Below are 19,896 nucleotides of genomic sequence, written 5' to 3'. Positions count from 1 at the left end.
GTTCAGTATATTGTGCATTTGTGAATTTGTGAAGTAAATTGGCGGGTGGAGCTCGGGTGAAAGGGAGTCAGGGAATAGGGGAATGAAGCACATTGTTAGAAGTGGGAGTAACACTGGTTTCGTAACTACTCATAAAGACTATTTATCCCTCAAGGGGAAATGTTGTTTTGCTTTGCATGTTTTATTTATCTATGTTTTACATCTATTGTTGGTGAAGTTTATTCAGAGCTACAGGACAGAGAGTGGGTAGGCTAGCCATACCTACGTCTACATTTGAACTGCTGCTTTGGACTTGGTCTGTGGCCAGGCACTAGGCCCTAGGAGCCCATTTTGTCTTCTCAATAGGAGCTAAACAAATTGGGTATCTATAGCTTTCTCTATCCTCTGACTTGTGTCTAACGGAAGGGGATAACTCAAGTGTACATTATGATTTTATACAGCATTTTATATGCAGACATTAAGAATACACAACCGTGTCTGTATTGCATTGGTTTGTTAAAAACATTTTTTGGTATCAACTCGCTTCAAAACAGCATTCTTACGGTCTCTCTTTTCATATTCCTTCTCGTTAACATTTGTATAAATCGTCTGTATCTTAGTAGTACGGCACGGCTAATCATTCCCTACGACTAATAAGAACTACAGATATATAGATATGACCTAATTTAAATTCAATAACTGTACCCAGTAATGTGAATGTGTGGCTTGAATTGATCCAGAAAATATGTCTTAGACTTTGTCAGTGGTATTACTCAAGCTTATTGGCTAACTTTGTTGCACAATATGGTATAGCACAAGGTTTGATACTTTCTAGACCACCAGAATAGGTATTGGTACCAAGTTGTACCGAAATGTATAAACTGTGTTATTTATATAATGCCTTTATATTCAATGTAAAAAGTCATAGAAATAACAATGGGTTTAAATGCGTCGTTATGTATCATTGCACACCCATATATAATTCAATGTATGGAATCCCCCTTGATCTTCGACACCTGGTGACGTGCGGTGAGGTCTGAGGCCGGGTAGGCACATTTAAATAAAAGCTGTGTTTATCGGTATGACACGATCACAAAGATAACCACCAAACAACCACGACCAACCGTCAAACAGCAGCAGATAGGCGGCGCAATCATTAGACACGCTTTCACAGGCTGTCATCGCTTGTGCCCCACGCAACAGCCCTGCGCGAACAGGCAACTTTCAGCACCACAGACAGCGACCCAAATGCTAGCAAGTAGGTCTACTTGTAGACAGCGCGACACACACAAAATGCCTAGTAGTCAGCACTACTGACTGAGATGTATACTTTCACTTCTCTGGGCTATGTGATAGACATGTAATGTCATGTAATGTCATTAGACATATAATGTCATAACAGTAGACAGCGCTACTGTTTACCTGTAAACAAAGTACATTTGTCTATCCTTCTGGGTAAAGACGTCAGTGACTGAACTGTAAAGCTCCTCCCTGTAGGCCCTCAGTTTTCAAAGTCTCTTGGTCTCAATGTGATGGAGATGATGGCAAGGGGTGAGAGTCGTCCTTGATCGCTCTGGCTTTCGACTGTATGTCTTTATCTGTATCAGTGCAGAAAATGACTTCTCAATGGATGCTGCTGTGGCTGGTGTGGTGAGGACCAGCTGCAGTGACTTTGTTGCCTTGTGACAGTCTGTGTCAGGTCACGCTGGAACAAAAAAGCTGAGGAGCTGTCCAGGTGATTTGTCTGGTACCATTTGTGAGCTGTACAATCTGACAAGATCAGCCTTAAGTCTAACAAAAGCACTTGGCATATTTAGACAGGCTCTTGTTTGCTGGTGTCCATTTTTTTGTGACATTGTTTCACACTTTTTGCAGTCCACTAAGCCAAGGAAATGAAGTTCACCAAAGTGGTCAAACCTGGCTCTCATCTGAACATTGACATTGTCCAGTATGTTGTTGTAGATTTTTCCCCTCTCTACTCTGATCGGCTGTTTTACTACGAGTTTCGCGCCAGGCCCAGATAATTGCATTTCTGCTCGAATCGCTCATTGAAACGATCAAAGTCGTGTCACTGCCGTCCCAGTGCATTCATTGTGTCACTGATCTGGGTATGGCAGAGACCCATATCCATCAATTTGTTCTGCGGAATACAGGAGAGCGCATCCGTATCCTTGAGAATTCCATCATAGGTCATGAGCAAAAAGGAAACACGGTGGCGGTCTCTAGATGGGTTGCTAACTGTTGTGCTGGAATTATTGTAATCAAAAGGAGAGACTTTTAAGATTTCTTCAAAACAATCAAACTTTATTATTTAATTAGTGCAGTAATGGAGCTGGTCGGTAATCACCCCTGGAGGTGATCACTGAGAACTCAACAAGCTGGTTTGAGCCACGGCATTTTATAGCAAAATCCATTCTCCTTCAGTCTGCATGACACACAACAGGTGTATGGAATGTGTCACAAGGTTAAGATTTGTATGAAAGACACTTATAATCCACAGCAGACAGTATCTGCCGTAAAATCATGAGAACTCATTGTGTAGAGACCAGTGTCTCTACACAATGGCTCCATACTGGAGCCATGTCTCCCTGGTTCCTTATAGAACAGAAACATTAACTCATGCTCTGGAATGCGGTATCCCCAAAGACATTGCAAATCTTCCAGAGGCCCATCCTCAGTAGAACACACAGATGAGCATTCTAACAACCCCTTATTATGTTGCATAAAACAACCATTTGATGCAAAAACAGCATTATAACATAATCTTGTCATTTCCACCATACTGTAAAAAAAAACATTCAATAAAGGAATGGAATAGTTCCACATAGTGGCACCTAGGCCTGTTTGATGTGCTGGCACTGTCATCGTTGCCGCAAAATGCCAACTTCTGTTTACCTTAGGTAGCATGCTGTAACATCAATTAGCTAGGGCTTTCAAAATCTCACGGTTCTCTTTGACCTTTGCATTGTGCATGCTGATGTTCAATCTCCGTTGTTCATTCAATGCCAGATCTATCCGCCAGCTGCCAAATGTCTTAAGAGCTATCTGGCTTTGGAGGTGAGACAGGTTTCTCGTAGACAAATTGTGCAAGTCGCAGTAACCGACTCTTGTCCACAAACTGTCGCTGGTGGAGAGTAGCAGGCAGGGGAAGCAGTAGAGCTGGCTGCTAGCATTGCAGCCACAGAGCCAGTCTTTCTGTTGATACCACTCAGATTGAAATGAGCGTGTTACTTTCTGTCCCTTCTTTAGATGTCGGTCCCTAAACTCAGGTGTTGGTCTTCACACCGTTTCGCTCGAAAACTATTTCAGATGCAATGCGTTAGCCATCCTAATCAGCTGACTTTAGCTAGAAGTCAAATTAATATAACCACCAAAAGGCAGCAGATAATGTGTGTGACATCCGTAGGCAGGGGCGAGCTCTGACCATCCTCTTGCAAAGCTCTCTACCTGCCTTTCGGCATCCGTTAGCTGGCAGTATAAGGTAGAAACACGAATGTGCAAATCATGCCAATGCCTTTCATTGAGTTTGGTGTTTGAAGTGTTGGAGAAAGGTACACGGCGAGGTTGCCTTTCCCCTGGCCTCCTTGTACATTTTGTACCAGACCACTGCAAATTTGGGAAGTAGCAGTACTAGTACTGACATCTATTTGATCATGCAGAATTGTTTAAATTATTGATAACATTTATATGTATTTATTTTTCATTAGTTATTTTTTAAATTCATCTTCACACTGCCTACCCTGCCTACCCTGACCGCACGTCACTGTCGCTGTCCCTGGTTATGACTTAGTGCCAAGTGCCTGTCCAGGTATCTTTACCCATATTAAAATAATGTCTATTCATTTCTCTGCTGAAGTTTTGATTCCAACATCATTTTGCAGTCTGATCAGTGTTTTGCCTGCCTCTGGTTTGTTCGGCTTATGTCTGCACTTCTATGGTCTATGTGATGTTGTGGCAAACTGTACAGCTTAGAAAATTAATAAGACAGATCTTGATTAACCAAACACTGTCTTATAGCCGGTGTTTGGAAAATTACTCTTTGAATTACCTGTATTTTTTAACAGGTTTTTACTTCATGTGTAGGTCGATGTTTAGGCAAACTTTGTCTTTTTCCTCTCTTTTCCTGTCAAAGTTGGTATACTCTATGTGTGATTATGTCCTTGTCTTCACTGGTTTTGAAATGCACAGGCCGAAAAGCTCAACTGGCCAAAAGTAAAGTCTATTTCGAATGTGAGTACTGTGTATTTCCTTTCTTTTCATCTCTGTGTCAAATAATAACCTTCTACATCTCCCCCAGTTTCAAAATTATTGATCATAATGTCAGCCTTAGATGGTGGCTATAACACATGAATAGGAAATGATATGAAATGATTTTCACTGTGCATGTTCTACATGTGTTTGCATGTATTTGGACTTTGTGTGCAGATTAGCTACTATGTGTGTGTTAGGCTACTTAGTGACCATCCTGTTACTCACTGACACACAAACCCTCACACTGCTGCCAGTCACATCACTGCTCTAAACACACTGAATTGTAAACACACACACACACACACACACACACACACACACACACACACACACACACACACACACACACACACAGCATCATTGAAGACCTTTCTTCAAGCCACGGGTGCTTGAATAAGGCAGGGTCAATGGAAACTTGAGATGGGTACAGGATATGGAAAAACACAATACAGGATGAAAAAAATATATATAGATTTTACTACAAAGAATCAATGTATACGTTTATGAATATGGCTGTAGTTTGGTAAGTGCAATACATATCAGGCAAGGAGCAATGCACAACTGTGTAAACAATAAATAGCATACCTGTCTCCAACTCCACACAGCCACACGACAAAAAAAGGAAAAGGGGAATGGGACAACTTAAATCCCACTACCATGTAAACCTGCATCCATACAACATACCACTAACCTACCACCCCATCCCACGAACATCTAACCCTGCACCTACAGTATACACCATAACACTAACCTACCACCCCATTCCACTACCATGTAACCTTGTACCTATACACCATACCACTAACCTACTACCCCATCCCACTACCATGTAACCCTGCACCTACAGTATACACCATACCACTAACCTACCACCCCATCCCACTACCATGTAACCCTGCACCTACAGTATACACCATACCACTAAACTACCACCCCATCCCACTACCATGTAACCCTGCACCTACAGTATACACCATACCACTAAACTACCACCCCATCCCACTACCATGTAACCCTGCACCTACAGTATACATCATACCACTAACCTACCACCCCATCCCACTACCATGTAACCCTGCACCTACAGTATACATCATACCACTAACCTACCACCCCATCCCACTACCATGTAACCCTGCACCTACAGTATACACCATACCACTAAACTACCACCCCATCCCACTACCATGTAACCCTGTACCTATACACTAGACCACTAAACTACCACCCCATCCCACAACCATGTAACCCTGCACATATACACCATACCAACACCCTACCACCCCAACCCACTACCATGTAACCCTGCACCTATACACCATACCACTAACCTACCACCCCATCCCACTACCATGTAACCCTGCACCTATACAGAATACCAAAACCCCAGCACCCCATCCCACTACTTTGGCCCTAAACGATCCTACACCAGATTGTCAGCCATAATATTTCTCTGCTGCTGCAACTACCACATCTATCTTCTGTGATTTCCGCTCCATCAGTGCAGTTGATCATCATGGCTATAAATTCAAAAAATCCAACCTCACTATAATTAATCTTCTCTGGCGTTCTCTCTTCAGTCCCACTCACTTGGGGGCTACCAGTCGACTCACTCACCCTCACTGCTTCAGCATAGAAAACTTTCTTCCCCACTCAAATTCTAACAATCTCAACCTGTCTCTCTCTCACAGGGCAATTCGGACCCCCACAGTTGACACGCAGTGCAGTCTCTACCACCAAATGTACACTCCCTCTGACTATGCTCTCATGCACATTTCTCACAGCGTGAGATCTCACAGATCTGCACGCTACTGCAACATGTCCGAATCCTTGGCACCTAAAGCACAGTAACGGGTTCGGAACATAGCTCCTCACAGAATAGCAAATATAACCTAACCTGAACTTATCAGGTAGAAACTCTGTGTCATAGCTCAACAAGGAAGACAGGGTATTCTTAGTCTCATCATTACCACCGGGTCTACATCACATTTAAAGGTGGGTGTCACAAACACTAGGAATATTCCTTTTCACTTGATCCACCTCTACACTCCACATTGCCCCACTGAGCACCCTGTTTAGCGGCACCCTGCTCTGGAGCTGCTCCGGAGAGCAAAGCAGGCCACAGTTTGAGCCTCGAGCTGTGTGACTCGAAGCACCCACTTCCACTGGGAGGCAGATACACAAAAATCTCAACAATTCCACTTCTAAAACTTTCACAGATGTAACCGTTTCCAGTTTGTCTTTTACCCAACTTGACACAACATACGAGTCGGACAAAAAGTAGGAATCCAAAATCAACTTTGGTAAGACTCTCAGGGCAAACGCTGGAAGTCTTTAACACACCTGTTGCTGCAGGTAGACCCACTACATCCTGAACTGGCTCAACTTCAGAGCGCTCACCACTGCCAACTGACTCCATTACTAGATCATCAAGGTTCTCAAGAGAGCATGAAGACTTGTAATACTACTAGCCACCTAGCAATTTTATGAAGTTGGCTTTAGCTAGCCCAGATAGGTTCTCAATCTCCCAACCTCATAACTAGCTACCAAGAAGCCATTTTTAGGCTATCAATCAAATTAGAGTAGCTAGCTTGACTAACTATTTTAGCTGGCATGCCTGCTGGAAAGGTTAGTTGACTTTAGAAAAGTAAGAAATTACTAAATCTACTGAATAAGATTTACATGCCTTCAGTATTTTACCAAGATTTTGGCAGAGATGCAGCTAAGCATATTTAGTTTCTTGAAATAAATAACCACCAGTCAGGAGGATACAGACACCTCCAAAGATATGCTTAAATATGCAGAAAAATAAACATGTTTTTTTCCATAGAATTAAGCATAATGGAAATGTTTTAAAGTTTGGTTACTAGCTAGCTTCCTGTCACGCTGTTGGCATCAGTTGCTGGGACAGCTACTATCTGTCCAGTTATCCTGCTGACCAAGGCAGGGTCTGGGGAGCTGCTTGGTGTAGCAGCTAGCCTAGCTGCTAGCTAGTTGCCCATCAAGCTAGCTGGGTTTTCTTGAGGGCTAAAACGCAGCCCGCAATGCGGTTAGCCATTGTGGCTGGGACTACGGATTGACCCGGGCTTGTGGCTGTCTAGATCTCTGCTATTTGTTGTTGTTATTTCCAATCTTCCCTGTGACCTGCCCTGTCTGGAACTGCGAGGAGTAACAACGTAACCTAAATGAAGGATATTTTAAATGAACAAAAAGAGAAAATAGCTATGCCCAAATACTGGGAGTCAACTAATAAAATAATGGATGACCTGACAGAGAGTTCCAGGACCTGAAGAACAGTTTGCAGTTCTCCCAGGGTCAGCTCGATGAGTTTAAACAGGAGAACGGCAATATGACAGCAAAGTCATTGAGAGAGGACATCAATTCTGTATGTGAATCCATGATAACAATGACAGAGAAATCTGATTATCTTGAGGGACAATCAAGGCGGAACAACACGGAATTGCAGAATCTCCACATGAGACCTGGATGGAGTCTGAGGACAAAGTGAGGGAAATTATCTCGGAAAAACTGAATATGGACCACAGGATGATTGAGGTGGAGTGCCCCCACAGGACTGGAAAACCCACCACCGGCCCAGGTGACAGGCCCAGGCCGATAGTGGCCAAGTTCCTGAGGTTCAACGACAAGGTAGCTGCTATGGAAACAGCCAAGAACTTGAGAGGAACATACAGTACGTCTTTATCAACAATGACTATCCTGAAGCTGTGTGCCAGAAGAGGGATGAACTGATCCCAGCCATGAAAGCTGCCAGAGCACATGGGGACATTGCTTACATACACTATCAATCAATCAAATGTATTTATAAAGACCTTTTAACATCAGCAGATGACACAAAGTGCTATACAGAAACCCAGCCTAAAACCCCAAACAGCAAGCAAGGCAGATGTAGAAGCACGGGGGCTAGGAAAAACTCCCTAAAAAGGCAGGAACCTAGGAAGAAGCCTAGAGAGGAACCAGGCCCCGAGGGGTTGCCAGTCCTCTTCTGGCTGTGTCGGATGGAGACTTTAGGAGTACATGGCCATTTAAGGCCAGATTGTTCTTCAAGATGTTCAAACATTCATAGATGACCAGCAGGATCAAATAATAGTCTGTGGTTTTAGAGGGTGCAACAGGTCTGTATCTCAGGAGTAAATTGCAGTTGGCTTTTCATAGCTGAGCATTCAGAGGTCGAGACAGCAGGTGTGGCAGAGAGAGATTTGAAAACAGCAGGTCCGGGATAAGGTAAGCACATCCGGTGAACAGGTCAGGGTTCCCTAGCCACAGGCAGAACAGTTGAAACTGGAGCATACTATACTAAAAATCACACAGGACACCAGATAAGACAAGATAATTACGTTAGATATAACAGACTGACCCTAGCCCCCCAGCACATAGACTATTGCAGCATAGATACTGGAGACAGACAGGGGTTGGTTCGGGGGACACTGTGGCCTCGTCCGACGATACCCCCCCCCCCCCAAAAGAAATTGTCTTGACCAAATACAATGGTATTTCTCTGTAAAGAAAAACAACAACAGACTTTCAGCATGCTTAATGAGAAGGGCACTCAACATGTACTGCACTGACACAAATGACTGAGGATTGGTTGAAAGAAATTGATAATAAGAAGATTGTGGGAGCTGTCTAGTTAGACTTCAGTGCAGCCTTTGATATATATATTTTTAATGTGTTATGGCTTTTCAACCTCAGCCATATTGTGGATTCATACAGTGGGGCAAAAAAGTATTTAGTCAGCCACCAATTGTGCAAGTTCTCCCACTTAAAAAGATGAGAGAGGCCTGTAATTTTCATCATAGGTACACTTCAACTATGACAGACAAAATGAGAAAAACAAGTCCAGAAAATCACATTGTAGGATTTTTAAAGAATTTATTTGCAAATTATGGTGGAAAATAAGTATTTGGTCAATATCAAAAGTTTATCTCAATACTTTGTTATATACCCTTTGTTGGCAATGACAGAGGTCAAACATTTTCTGTAACTCTTCACAAGGTTTTCACACACTGTTGCTGGTATTTTGGCCCATTCCTCCATGCAGATCTCCTCTAGAGCAGTGATGTTTTGGGGCTGTTGCTATGCAACACGGACTTTCAACTCCAAAGATTTTCTATGGGGTTGAGATCTGGAGACTGGCTAGGCCACTCCAGGACCTTGAAATGCTTCTTACGAAGCCACTCCTTCGTTGCCCGGGCGGTGTGTTTGGGATCATTGTCATGCTGAAAGACCCAGCCACGTTTCATCTTCAATGCCCTTGCTGATGGAAGGAGGTTTTCACTCAAAATCTCACGATACATGGCCCCATTCATTCTTTCCTTTACACGGATCAGTTGTCCTGGTCCCTTTGCAGAAAAACAGCCCCAAAGCATGATGTTTCCACCCCCATGCTTCACAGTAGGCATGGTGTTCTTTGGATGCAACTCAGCATTCTTTGTCCTCCAAACACGACGAGTTGAGTTTTTACCAAAAAGTTATATTTTGGTTTCATCTAACCATATGACATTCTCCCAATCGTCTTCTGGATCATCAAAATGCTCTCTAGCAAACTTCAGACGGGCCTGGACATGAACTGGCTTAAGCAGGGGGACACGTCTGGCACTGCAGGATTTGAGTCCCTGGCGGCGTAGTGTGTTACTGATGGTAGGCTTTGTTACTTTGGTCCCAGCTCTCTACAGGTCATTCATTAGGTCCCCCCTTGTGGTTCTGGGATTTTTGCTCACCGTTCTTGTGATCATTTTGACCCCACGGGGTGAGATCTTGCGTGGAGCCCCAGATCGAGGGAGATTATCAGTGGTCTTGTATGTCTTCCATTTCCTAATAACTGCTCCCACAGTTGATTTCTTCAAACCAAGCTGCTTACCTATTGCAGATCCAGTCTTCCCAGCCTGGTGCAGGTCTACAATTTTGTTTCTGGTGTCCTTTGACAGCTCTTTGGTCTTGGCCGTAGTGGAGTTTGGAGTGTGATTGTTTGAGGTTGTGGACAGGTGTCTTTTATACTGATAACAAGTTCAAACAGGTGCCATTAATACAGGTAACGAGTGGAGGACAGAGGAGCCTCTTAAAGAAGAAGTTACAGGTCTGTGAGAGCCAGAAATCTTGCTTGTTTGTAGGTGACCAAATACTTATTTTACACCATAATTGGCAAATAAATTCATAAAAAATCCTACAATGTGATTTTCTGGATTTTTTTTTCTAATTTTGTCTGTCATAGTTGAACTGTACCTATGATGGAAATTACAGGCCTCTCTCATATTTTTAAGTGGGAGAACTTGCACAATTGGTGGCTGACTAAATACTTTTTTGCCCCACTGTAGCTATCTATCTAATAGAACTCAGAGATTTTTTTTTAAGGAAGCTTTTCTAATTCAAACATAATTCAAAAGTGTGGTGTACCGTAGGGCAGCTCTCTAGGCCTTCTACTCTTTTCTATTTTTACCAATGGCCTGCCACTGGCATTAAACAAATCATGTGTGTCCATGTATGCTGATGATTCAACCATATACAAATCAGCAACCACAGCTAATGTAATCTCTTAAACCTTTAACAAAGAGTTGCAGTCTGTTTTAGTAATAAACTGTTCCTGAACATCTCTAAAACTAAGAGCATTGTATTTGGTGCAAATCATTCCCTAAGTTCTAGACCACAGCTGAATCTGGTAATAAATGGTGTGGCTGTTGAACAAATTGAGCAGACCAAATGACTTGGTGTTACCTTAGATTATAAACTGTCTTGGTCAAAACATATAAATTCAATGGTTGTTAATTTTTTGGACATTAACAACTGTTTTCATTGTTGACTAGAGACTACAGTGAATACATTTAGTTGTGGATTTCATGGAAGTTATTTCCGGAAGTTATACCCTCACTTGCTCGTTCCTCTATGGAATGAAAGAGAAACACTGGTCTAGTTTGATCGGTAAGGTGCAAGCAACCAACTGTAAGTCGAGTGAAGTAGGGGGAGGTTAATCTGCGGCAGCCGACAGTCGGGTACTGATGTGGTTTTCCAACAGCAAAGCTCAGTGCAACAAGTCAATGTTGCCATTGTTTATTATAATAAACATTTCTCCAACCCCCATATCACAAACTTGAAAATAGAGACAGTTGAAGTCGGAAGTTTACATACACTTAGGTTGGAGTCATTAAAACTTGTTTTTCAACCACTCCACTAATTTCTTGTTAACAAACTATTGTTTTGACAAGTCGGTTAGGACATCTACTTTGTGCATGACACAAGTAATTTGTCAACAATTGTTTACATACACTAAGTTGACTGTGCCTTTAAACAGCTTGGAAAATTCCAGAAAATGATGTCATGGCTTTAGAAAGTTCTGAAGTTGACATCATTGATGACATAATTTGAGTCAATTGGGGGTGTACCTGTGGATGTATTTCAAGGCCTACCTTCAAACTCAGTGCCTCTTTGCTTGACATCATGGGAAAATCAAATGAAATCAGCCAAGACCTCAGAAAAAAATTGTAGACCTCCACAAGTCTGGTTCATCCTTGGGAGCAATTTCCAAATGCCGGAAGGTACCACATTCATCTGTACAAACAATAGTACACAAGTATAAACACCATGGGACCACGCAGCCGTCATACTGCTCAGGAAGGAGATGTGTTCTGCCTCCTAGAGCTAAACGTACTTTGGTGCAAAAAGTGCAAATCAATCCCGAAACAACAGCAAAGGAGGCAGAACAGGTACAAAAGTATCTATATCCACAGTAAAAACGAGTCCTATATCGACATAACCTGAAAGGCCGCTCAGCAAGGATGAGGCCACTGCTCCAAAACCGCCATAAAAAAAGCCAGACTACAGTTTGCAACTGCACATGGGGACAAAGATCGTACTTTTTGGAGAAATGTCCTCTGGTCTGGTGAAACAAAAATAGAACTGTTTGGCCATCGTTATGTTTGGAGGAAAAAGGGGGAGGCTTGCAAGCCGAAGAACACCATCCCAACCGTGAAGCACAGGGGTTGCAGCATCATGTTGTGGGTGTTCTTTGCTGCAGGAGGGACTGGTGCACTTCACAAAATAGATGGCATCTTGAGGTAGGAAAATTATGTGGATATATTGAAGCAACATCTCAGGAAGTTAAAGCTTGGTCGCAAATGGGTCTTCCAAATGAACAATGACCCCAAGCATACTTCCAAAGTTGTGGCAAAATGGCTTAAGGACAACAAAGTCAAAGTATTGGAGTGGCCATCACAAAGCCCTGACCTCAATCCTATAGACAATTTGTGGGCAGAACTGAAAAAGCGTGTGCGAGCAAGGAGGTCTACAAACCTGACTCAGTTACACCAGCTCTGTCAGGAGGAATGGGCCAAAATTCACCCAACTTATTGTGGGAAGCTTGTGGAAGGCTACCCAAAACATTTGACCCAAGGTAAACAATTTAAAGGCAATGCTACCAAATACTAATTGAGTGTATGTAAACTTCTGATCCACTGGGAATGTGATGAAAGAAATTTAAGCTGAAATAAATCATTCTCTCTACTATTATTCTGACATTTCACATTCTTAAATAAAGTGGTGATCCTAACTGACCTTAGACAGGGAATTTTTACTACGATTAGTAGTCAGGAATTGTGAAAAACCGAGTTTAAATGTATTTGGCTAAGGTGTATGTAAACTTCCGACTTCAACTGTATGTGTGTACGTACATTGTACAATCAATTGGTGACAGATAGAGACTCATATCACATTAATTTGTACATAATCGACTGTATACATGATTTGTGGCAAAGTTGGTTTCGGTTTCAGTCACATCTTCGGTCACGTTCGTGTGTGTCAAACAAAAACACCCTAATGATTGGTTGACAATAGAGCCTCCCACAATGCAGGTGATGGCTGCAGGATGAAGTTGCTGTTAATCAAGTGATTTTTGTCATGTTCATGCAGTCGACAACTATTATAACCCCATAATGCAATGATGGTAACCGACTTGACAAATGTGGTCTGCTCAAACACGGCCACTCTTTCCATGCCATTTCGATACAGCTACGACCGGAAGTTACTTTTTCATAGCAGGTTAGGAGAACTTATGGAGCAGGTCCGGAGAATTTCTTCAACAGAGTAGGATAATTAGGTTAAGGTTAGGAAAAGAGTTAGGGTTCAGCGAAAATGTTCTCCTAAACTGCTATGAAAATCACTTTTAGTCGTCGCTGTATCAAAGTGTTTTGAAAAGAGTGAGTGCATTCGAGCAGATCACTTTTGTCAAACCTTGCATTATGGGGATAGAAATTGTGAGACTTACGCAACAACTGCATGAACTTTACAAAAGCATGTGACCAAAGGTCATGAAGTTATGACTGCAGTCGACTGCAAATGTCTTCAGTTGCTCTTCACCAACTTCATCCTGCAGCCATCGCATGCATTGGGCGAAGCTCTATTGTCAACCAATCATTAGGGTGTTTTTGTTTGACCCACGAGAACATGACCAAAGATGTGATTGAAACAGGAACCAACTTTGCTGCGATTCATGTATACAGTGAATATGTACAATTTGAATGTGATATTTGAGGCTCTCTCTCACCAATTGCTAGTACAACATAAGCACATATATTTACAGTTTGTGAGTGATATGGGTGTTGAAGACATGTCTATTTCGACATTACAAAGAAAAACGTTTGTAACCAATGACAACACTGCCATGTTACACTGAGCCTTGTTGCAAATAAGGTAACGAAGGCAGCTCTGAAGAAGGAGGAGGTAGATGTGGTGGTCCTGTTAGGGGGGGGGGGGTGGAATGTAGGAGCATCATAGTGGAGGGGTTGACCCAGGAGTGGCAACATGAGTTGAGAGAGCAGCAGGGAAGGTATTTTTTCTCTATCCAGAATTCTGTGAGGAGGGTCATAGGTATACCTGGGGAGTGAAAGGAGGGATGGGGTTCTGTTGACAAGGCTAAGTTTGGGTCATTGTTAGTGGGTAAACCCCCAGATTGGAAGTGTGAGTTCTAGGGAGGTAGAGACAGTGAAGCATGTCCTGTTGCAGGAGGTATGCTGAGGATAGGATCACTTTTTCTCTGTTAGTTGGCTGAGTTATAAACACATTTTCGCTTGTAACGATTTTGGGCTCAAATGAGAGGTAGAGCGAAATAGCAAGGAAGCTTCTGTCGTTTCTCCATTCCACCGGCCTGCTACGGGTGTGAGGCTATTACATATTTGAATATGTAATTCGCACTCCGACCTGAGAATGGTAGCAATACGCAAGACAGAGTCTAGTCTGCCGGAAACGCACAAGGAGAAGAAGGAGAGCGGGACGAAAGAAGCGGTTGCTATGGCCGACATGTTTCCATGTCAACAATAAATGGACCAAGCTTCTCCTGTTAAACTAGCCAGAGGTAAGTAGCTAGCTAGGTTATCTAGCTAGCTATTTAGTTAACTTGCTAGGCATAATCAAGTACATTTCAAAGAAGAATGGCTCATAACGGCGTGCAATGGTTGCAACTAAGAGAACGTTAGTGAGAGGGCAAGACAACAACCCACACAAGATAACTAGCTAACGTTACAGTTTGCTAGTTAGGCAGATACTTTAGTAAGATGTCTAGTTAGGTAGCTACCTGTTAAAGTTGGCTGTCATAGCTAACGTTACACGTATAAAGACTACCGTTACTAGCTAGCTAGCTAACGTTAGCTAGTCAACCCTGTGGACACCTTTCACCCATTTTTGACAAATGCCTAAATATGCTTGACAATGTCATGCACGTCACTTTCCTGGCCATAGTGACCTACCCTGCAGTCACTACATTCCCTGCGTGTGTTGTCATGGATAGAAGAAGACGAAGTGAGGAGGACTAGGAGTGTCTCTTAAGTTCAGCCTTTTCTCATAGCTAGTACTTGACAAACATTGTGGCCCGAAGACTAATGCTTCCATTCAAATGTGAGTGTGTTTTCTCTGTAGAAGGAGAGGGGAATGGCAGAGACAACAGAGAGCAAGAAGGAGGAGGCTGATTACAAGAGGCTCCACAGCTTCCCACTCATCAGGGTGAGGCCGAGTCTTGCTGCTGTGACACATATGTGGTTCACAAGTACAGGCTTTGTGACTGGGTTTCGTGGAGTAAATGGTGAGTGTTGTAATGTATTGTTCTGATTTCTTCACAGCACACAGACATGCCAGAGGAGATGAGAGTGGAAACGATGGAACTGTGTGTCACAGCCTGTGAGAAGTTTGCCACCAACAATGAGGTCAGGACTCGGTCTGTCTGTCTGTCTGTACACACACTGTTCAACAAGATTATTACAGCACACTCACTATTGCTTTAATCCACCCACTCAGCCAGTCAGGCATTGTGTCAGCCTGCCTCACCACTCATGCCAGCAACCCTGTGTGTCCATCTGGACACTGGTTGTCTCTCTCTCCTCCTCCCCTCTGTATTTGACCCCCTCCATCACTTCCTCTCCTCCCTCAAAGGCCCGATTCCAAACGGATCCCTCGTCCCTGTCCTCAGGTGCTTGTTATGGATAAGTGTTCTACCCCCAGTGGGCTGGATGGAGTTTCAGCCATATTGCTAACTCCTTTCATTTACTCTCAAATTCACAAGGGGGTGTTGACAAGGGCTTAGGGATAGGAGCCAGGGATTTGGTTTGGAATCGGACCAGACGGTCCAGTTATTATTGGCTGGATCCCATAACTTTAAACATCTGTGCGTTTAACTCTGAATTTTCGCTAACATCGTGAATTGATGAAAAATTGTAGATTTGCATGAAAATGTACATTTACAGCTTCAGATTTGGTTTCTGCATGTTCTCTAACCTCTCTCTCGCTCTCGCCGTTTCAGAATGCGGCGAAGATGATCAAGGAGTCGATGGATAAAAAGTTTGGCAGCTCGTGGCACGTGGTGATCGGGGAGGGCTTTGGCTTTGAGGTGACACACGAGGTGAAGAACCTGCTCTACATGTTCTTTGGAGGCAGCCTGGCCGTGTGTGTGTGGAAGTGCGCTTAGCACACACACAGGCGCTCACACAAAACACACACAGGCTACACACACACACCCCTCCCATCCAGTCTGTCTCTACCTAACGAGTGTGTGTATATATTTATATACACATCCTGGATGATTCACCCATCTCTGAGCTATGCAGTCTTTTTTTTGTCATTTACTGATCGTGTATGTGTGGTGGTAATGGAGGGTGTGTGTGTGTGTGTGTACACGTGTTTGCGAGCGTGTGTGATGTCCCTTACGTCATTGATTGATTAGGCCAAGTCACTCTTGATATATTGTATTCAATATCAGCATGTCACACTCTTGACTTGTGTGTGCACATACAGTATGAAAATGACCAAGTCTTATCTGTATACAGATGTGATAGTTTCTACAGAACAGTGAGTTCACTGCATGAAGGAGTCTGGTGTCTCTCCTACTATCCTACTGATGGGATTCAGTGGGGCTGAAACACTTGCACTCTCTTTCCCTATTACTTTCTGCTCTACTTCTTTAACTCGAGGCAGCATGCGTGTTCTCATCATCTCCTCATGCTCACCTTTGGAGAAAAAAAAAAAAATGCATCCAGCTCCATGTCTTTCCTCCACACCGCCTGTACGTTGGCACACTGTCGTCTCGGTGGGCTGCCATGCCATCTGCTGAAAAACATCCTTACACAAGCACACACCCTCTCAGTCGCTCTTATTGCTCTCAATTCACACACTCTGTTTCTCTAATCCTCTCTCTAGATTCTTGTTGCTCTCAATTCACACACTCTCTGTTCTCCAATCCTCTCTCTAGATTCTCGTTGCTCTCAATTCACACAATCTCTGTTCTCCAATCCTCTCTAGATATATTATATATTTTATCTCCGTCTTTAGTAATATAGCTTTAGTCTTCACCTTTCAGACATGAGTCCCATAAGCCACCCTTGTCTGTGTCTCTACTCCTCCTATAACTGATAAGATAGCACAGGGACTTTTATATCCTCTCAATGTACAGTAAATACTTGAATTTGAATGTGAAGATGGAATCTGATTTTGTATAGGATCGTCATGGGCTTTTTATGAAAGAACTTATTGTTGAAATAGTTATTTTCTGTCACACCACTGTTATAAGAATGTCATGGATAGGTGTCGTTGTTCTGAATTTGTATCACAACTGATGATATTACATGAGCTATTCTGCCTCTCTAGGCCTAGGCATTGCATTTCAATGAATATCAACCTAGGCATGCAGTCTCATTGCCACATAGAAACCTTTATGTTGCCAACTGTGGATGTCACCAGGTACCATAACACTGATGCGTTGTATTGTTGTTTTCACTTCAACACTGTGTGTTTGCATAAATTCATTGAACATGAAATTATTCCTGAAAGTGATTAAAAAAATAGAGTTTTTTCAAATCTTCCGATTTTGGGTGTTGTTTGTTGAAAGTGAATGACAGTATGTGGACCGGGGATTTATATATACAGTATGTCTCTAGTGTCTATTCACTATAAAGCAAATGGGACGAAATGGGGAGGGACCTAACTGAATTTGTCCAGTATGAAACACTTGTTTTGTTTTTCCGTTGCAAAACGTTTGGTTATGCTATGCGCTGTTGAATACACCCCTTTGTGGACTAGGGAAAAGGGAGGCAGCAGGAAGTCTAGGAAAGGCAAAAACCCTGCAGAGCTCCCTTGTAATTAGCCACCATGCTAACACTATGACCAAGGGGCAACCCCCCTTTAAAATGCAACAACCAACAGAGTAATCTGCCCTTTGATGTAGTAGTTTCATATTAGAGAAGTCAATTTGCTGCTAGGTCCTTGGTGGTCCTTCTTTATCTATAGGACAAGCTCTAAAGTAAATGCATCTATATAGCAAGGCACTTAACCCTAATTGCTCCTGTAAGTCCCTCTGGATAAAAGCATCTGCTAAATGACTCCCTTAGTGTGAGTGAACCTAAGAGCGTCCTATCTCCCTGGGGGTGAGTGAACCTAAGAGGGTCCTGGCTTCCGGGTTGGATGCGCGCTGTGTTAAGAAGCAGTGCGGCTTGGTTGGGTTGTGTATCGGAGGACGCATGACTTTCAACCTTCGTCTCTCCCGAGCCCATACGGGAGTTGTAACGACGAGACAAGATAGTAGCTACTAAAACAATTGGATACCACGAAATTGGGGAGAAAAAGGGGTCAAATTCAACAACAAAAAACACAAAAAAAGAGCGTCCTATCTCCTTGGGGGTGAGTGAACCTAAGAGCGTCCTATCTCCTTGGGTGTGAGTGAACCTAAGAGCGTCCTATCTCCCTGGGTGTGAGTGAACCTAAGAGCGTCCTATCTCCTTGGGTGTGAGTGAACCTAAGAGCGTCCTATCTCCCTGGGTGTGAGTGAACCTAAGAGCGTCCTATCTCCTTGGGGGTGAGTGAACCTAAGAGCGTCCTATCTCCCTGGGTGTGAGTGAACCTAAGAGCGTCCTATCTCCTTGGGGGTGAGTGAACCTAAGAGCGTCCTATCTCCTTGGGTGTGAGTGAACCTAAGAGCGTCCTATCTCCCTGGGTGTGAGTGAACCTAAGAGCGTCCTATCTCACTGGGGGTGAGTGAACCTAAGAGCGTCCTATCTCCCAGGGGGTGAGTGAACCTAAGAGCGTCCTATCTCCCTGGGTGTGATTGAACCTAAGAGCGTCCTATCTCCCTGGGGGTGAGTGAACCTAAGAGCGTCCTATCTCCCTGGGGGTGAGTGAACCTAAGAGCGTCCTATCTCCCTGGGGGTGAGTGAACCTAAGAGCGTCCTATCTCCCTGGGGTGAGTGAACCTAAGAGCGTCCTATCTCTCTGGCGGTGAGTGAACCTAAGAGCGTCCTATCTCCCAGGGGGTGAGTGAATCTAAGAGCGTCCTATCTCCCTGGGGGTGAGTGAACCTAAGAGCGTCCTATCTCCAAGACTAGAGAATGAATGATATACTGCTCCATATTCCGCCTCACACTGTTATTGAGTGCAAGCAGTAAGAGTGGTTTTAAATCTTAGCTTTCTTTTCCTCTTCTAAATCATCCCAAATTCCCAGAACCCTCTAGTCTCTCCCTCTCCCTGAGTCATCCTTTTCCCTTATGTATTCCTTTTTATTTGTTGCTCTGTCTGCCTTAGTCTCATTTCTCTCTCCGTTTATTCAGCTGGAGCAAAATAATATTGCTTTTCCTTCTCCTTCTCTCTTTTCTGTTGAGGTCTTCTCTCTGCTTCCTCTAATTTGCTCCCTTGCCTCTCTCCATCTCTATCCCCCCACATGAAAAAAAATACCATAGTATACTATGGCATAAATATTACAGTATTCACTATAGTGTTTTTGTGGACATTACTGTAGTATTTACTACAGTGTTTTTTTGCAGATAATATTGTTATATTTATAGTATTATCTGCAGAACTATAGTATACTACAGAATTCTATAGTAAGTACTATACATGATTGAGGGATACTACATTTTGTATATAGTATTCTAAAGTATACAGTTTACTACACTGAACAAAAATATAACTGCAAAATATAAAATGTTGGTCCCGTTTCATGAGCTGAAATAAAAGATTCCAGAAATGTTCCATATGCACAAAAACGTATTTCTCTTGAATTTTGTGAACAAATTTGTTTACATCCCTATTAGTAAACATGTATCATTTGCCAAGATATTCCATCCACCTGACAGGTGTGGTATATCAAGAAGCTGATTAAACAGCATGATCATTACACAGGTGCACCTT

At 43.0% G+C, this 19,896-nt stretch overlaps 1 protein-coding gene and 1 long non-coding RNA gene across 3 annotated transcripts in view; one reads left to right on the top strand and one right to left on the bottom strand.

The window, feature by feature from the left end:
- LOC135564642 (uncharacterized) overlaps nucleotides 1-19,896 on the bottom strand; it is a 43,098-nt gene that overhangs the window by 4,286 nt on the left and 18,916 nt on the right. The gene's annotated exons all lie outside the window — the stretch shown is intronic.
- Nucleotides 14,471-17,574, top strand: LOC115110109 (dynein axonemal light chain 4-like). 2 transcript variants are annotated; one of them, XM_029635476.2, is made up of 4 exons: nucleotides 14,471-14,587; nucleotides 15,148-15,231; nucleotides 15,348-15,431; nucleotides 16,025-17,574. In XM_029635476.2, the coding sequence occupies exons 2-4, from the start codon at nucleotides 15,160-15,162 to the stop codon at nucleotides 16,187-16,189; spliced, it is 321 nt and encodes a 106-aa protein (XP_029491336.1). In that variant the 5' UTR covers nucleotides 14,471-14,587; nucleotides 15,148-15,159; the 3' UTR covers nucleotides 16,190-17,574. The 2 variants fall into 2 exon arrangements, with proteins under 2 accessions (XP_029491336.1, XP_029491335.1); XM_029635475.2 differs by having other exon boundaries at nucleotides 15,132-15,231.

The sequence above is a fragment of the Oncorhynchus nerka genome, linkage group LG26, assembly GCF_034236695.1.
Source record: "Oncorhynchus nerka isolate Pitt River linkage group LG26, Oner_Uvic_2.0, whole genome shotgun sequence".
Lineage (NCBI taxonomy): Eukaryota > Metazoa > Chordata > Actinopteri > Salmoniformes > Salmonidae > Oncorhynchus > Oncorhynchus nerka.
Note: the sequence above shows the minus strand (reverse complement) of the source record. Positions and strands in the feature narration are given on the sequence as shown.

Coding starts and splice junctions, on each gene's coding strand:
- LOC115110109 (XM_029635476.2), top strand. CDS start 15,160: ATGGCAGAGACAACAGAGAGCAAGAAGGAGGAGGCTGATTACAAGAGG. Junction 15,232..15,347: donor ACAGCTTCCCACTCATCAGG/GTGAGGCCGAGT, acceptor ATTTCTTCACAG/CACACAGACATGCCAGAGGA. Junction 15,432..16,024: donor AGTTTGCCACCAACAATGAG/GTCAGGACTCGG, acceptor TCGCCGTTTCAG/AATGCGGCGAAGATGATCAA.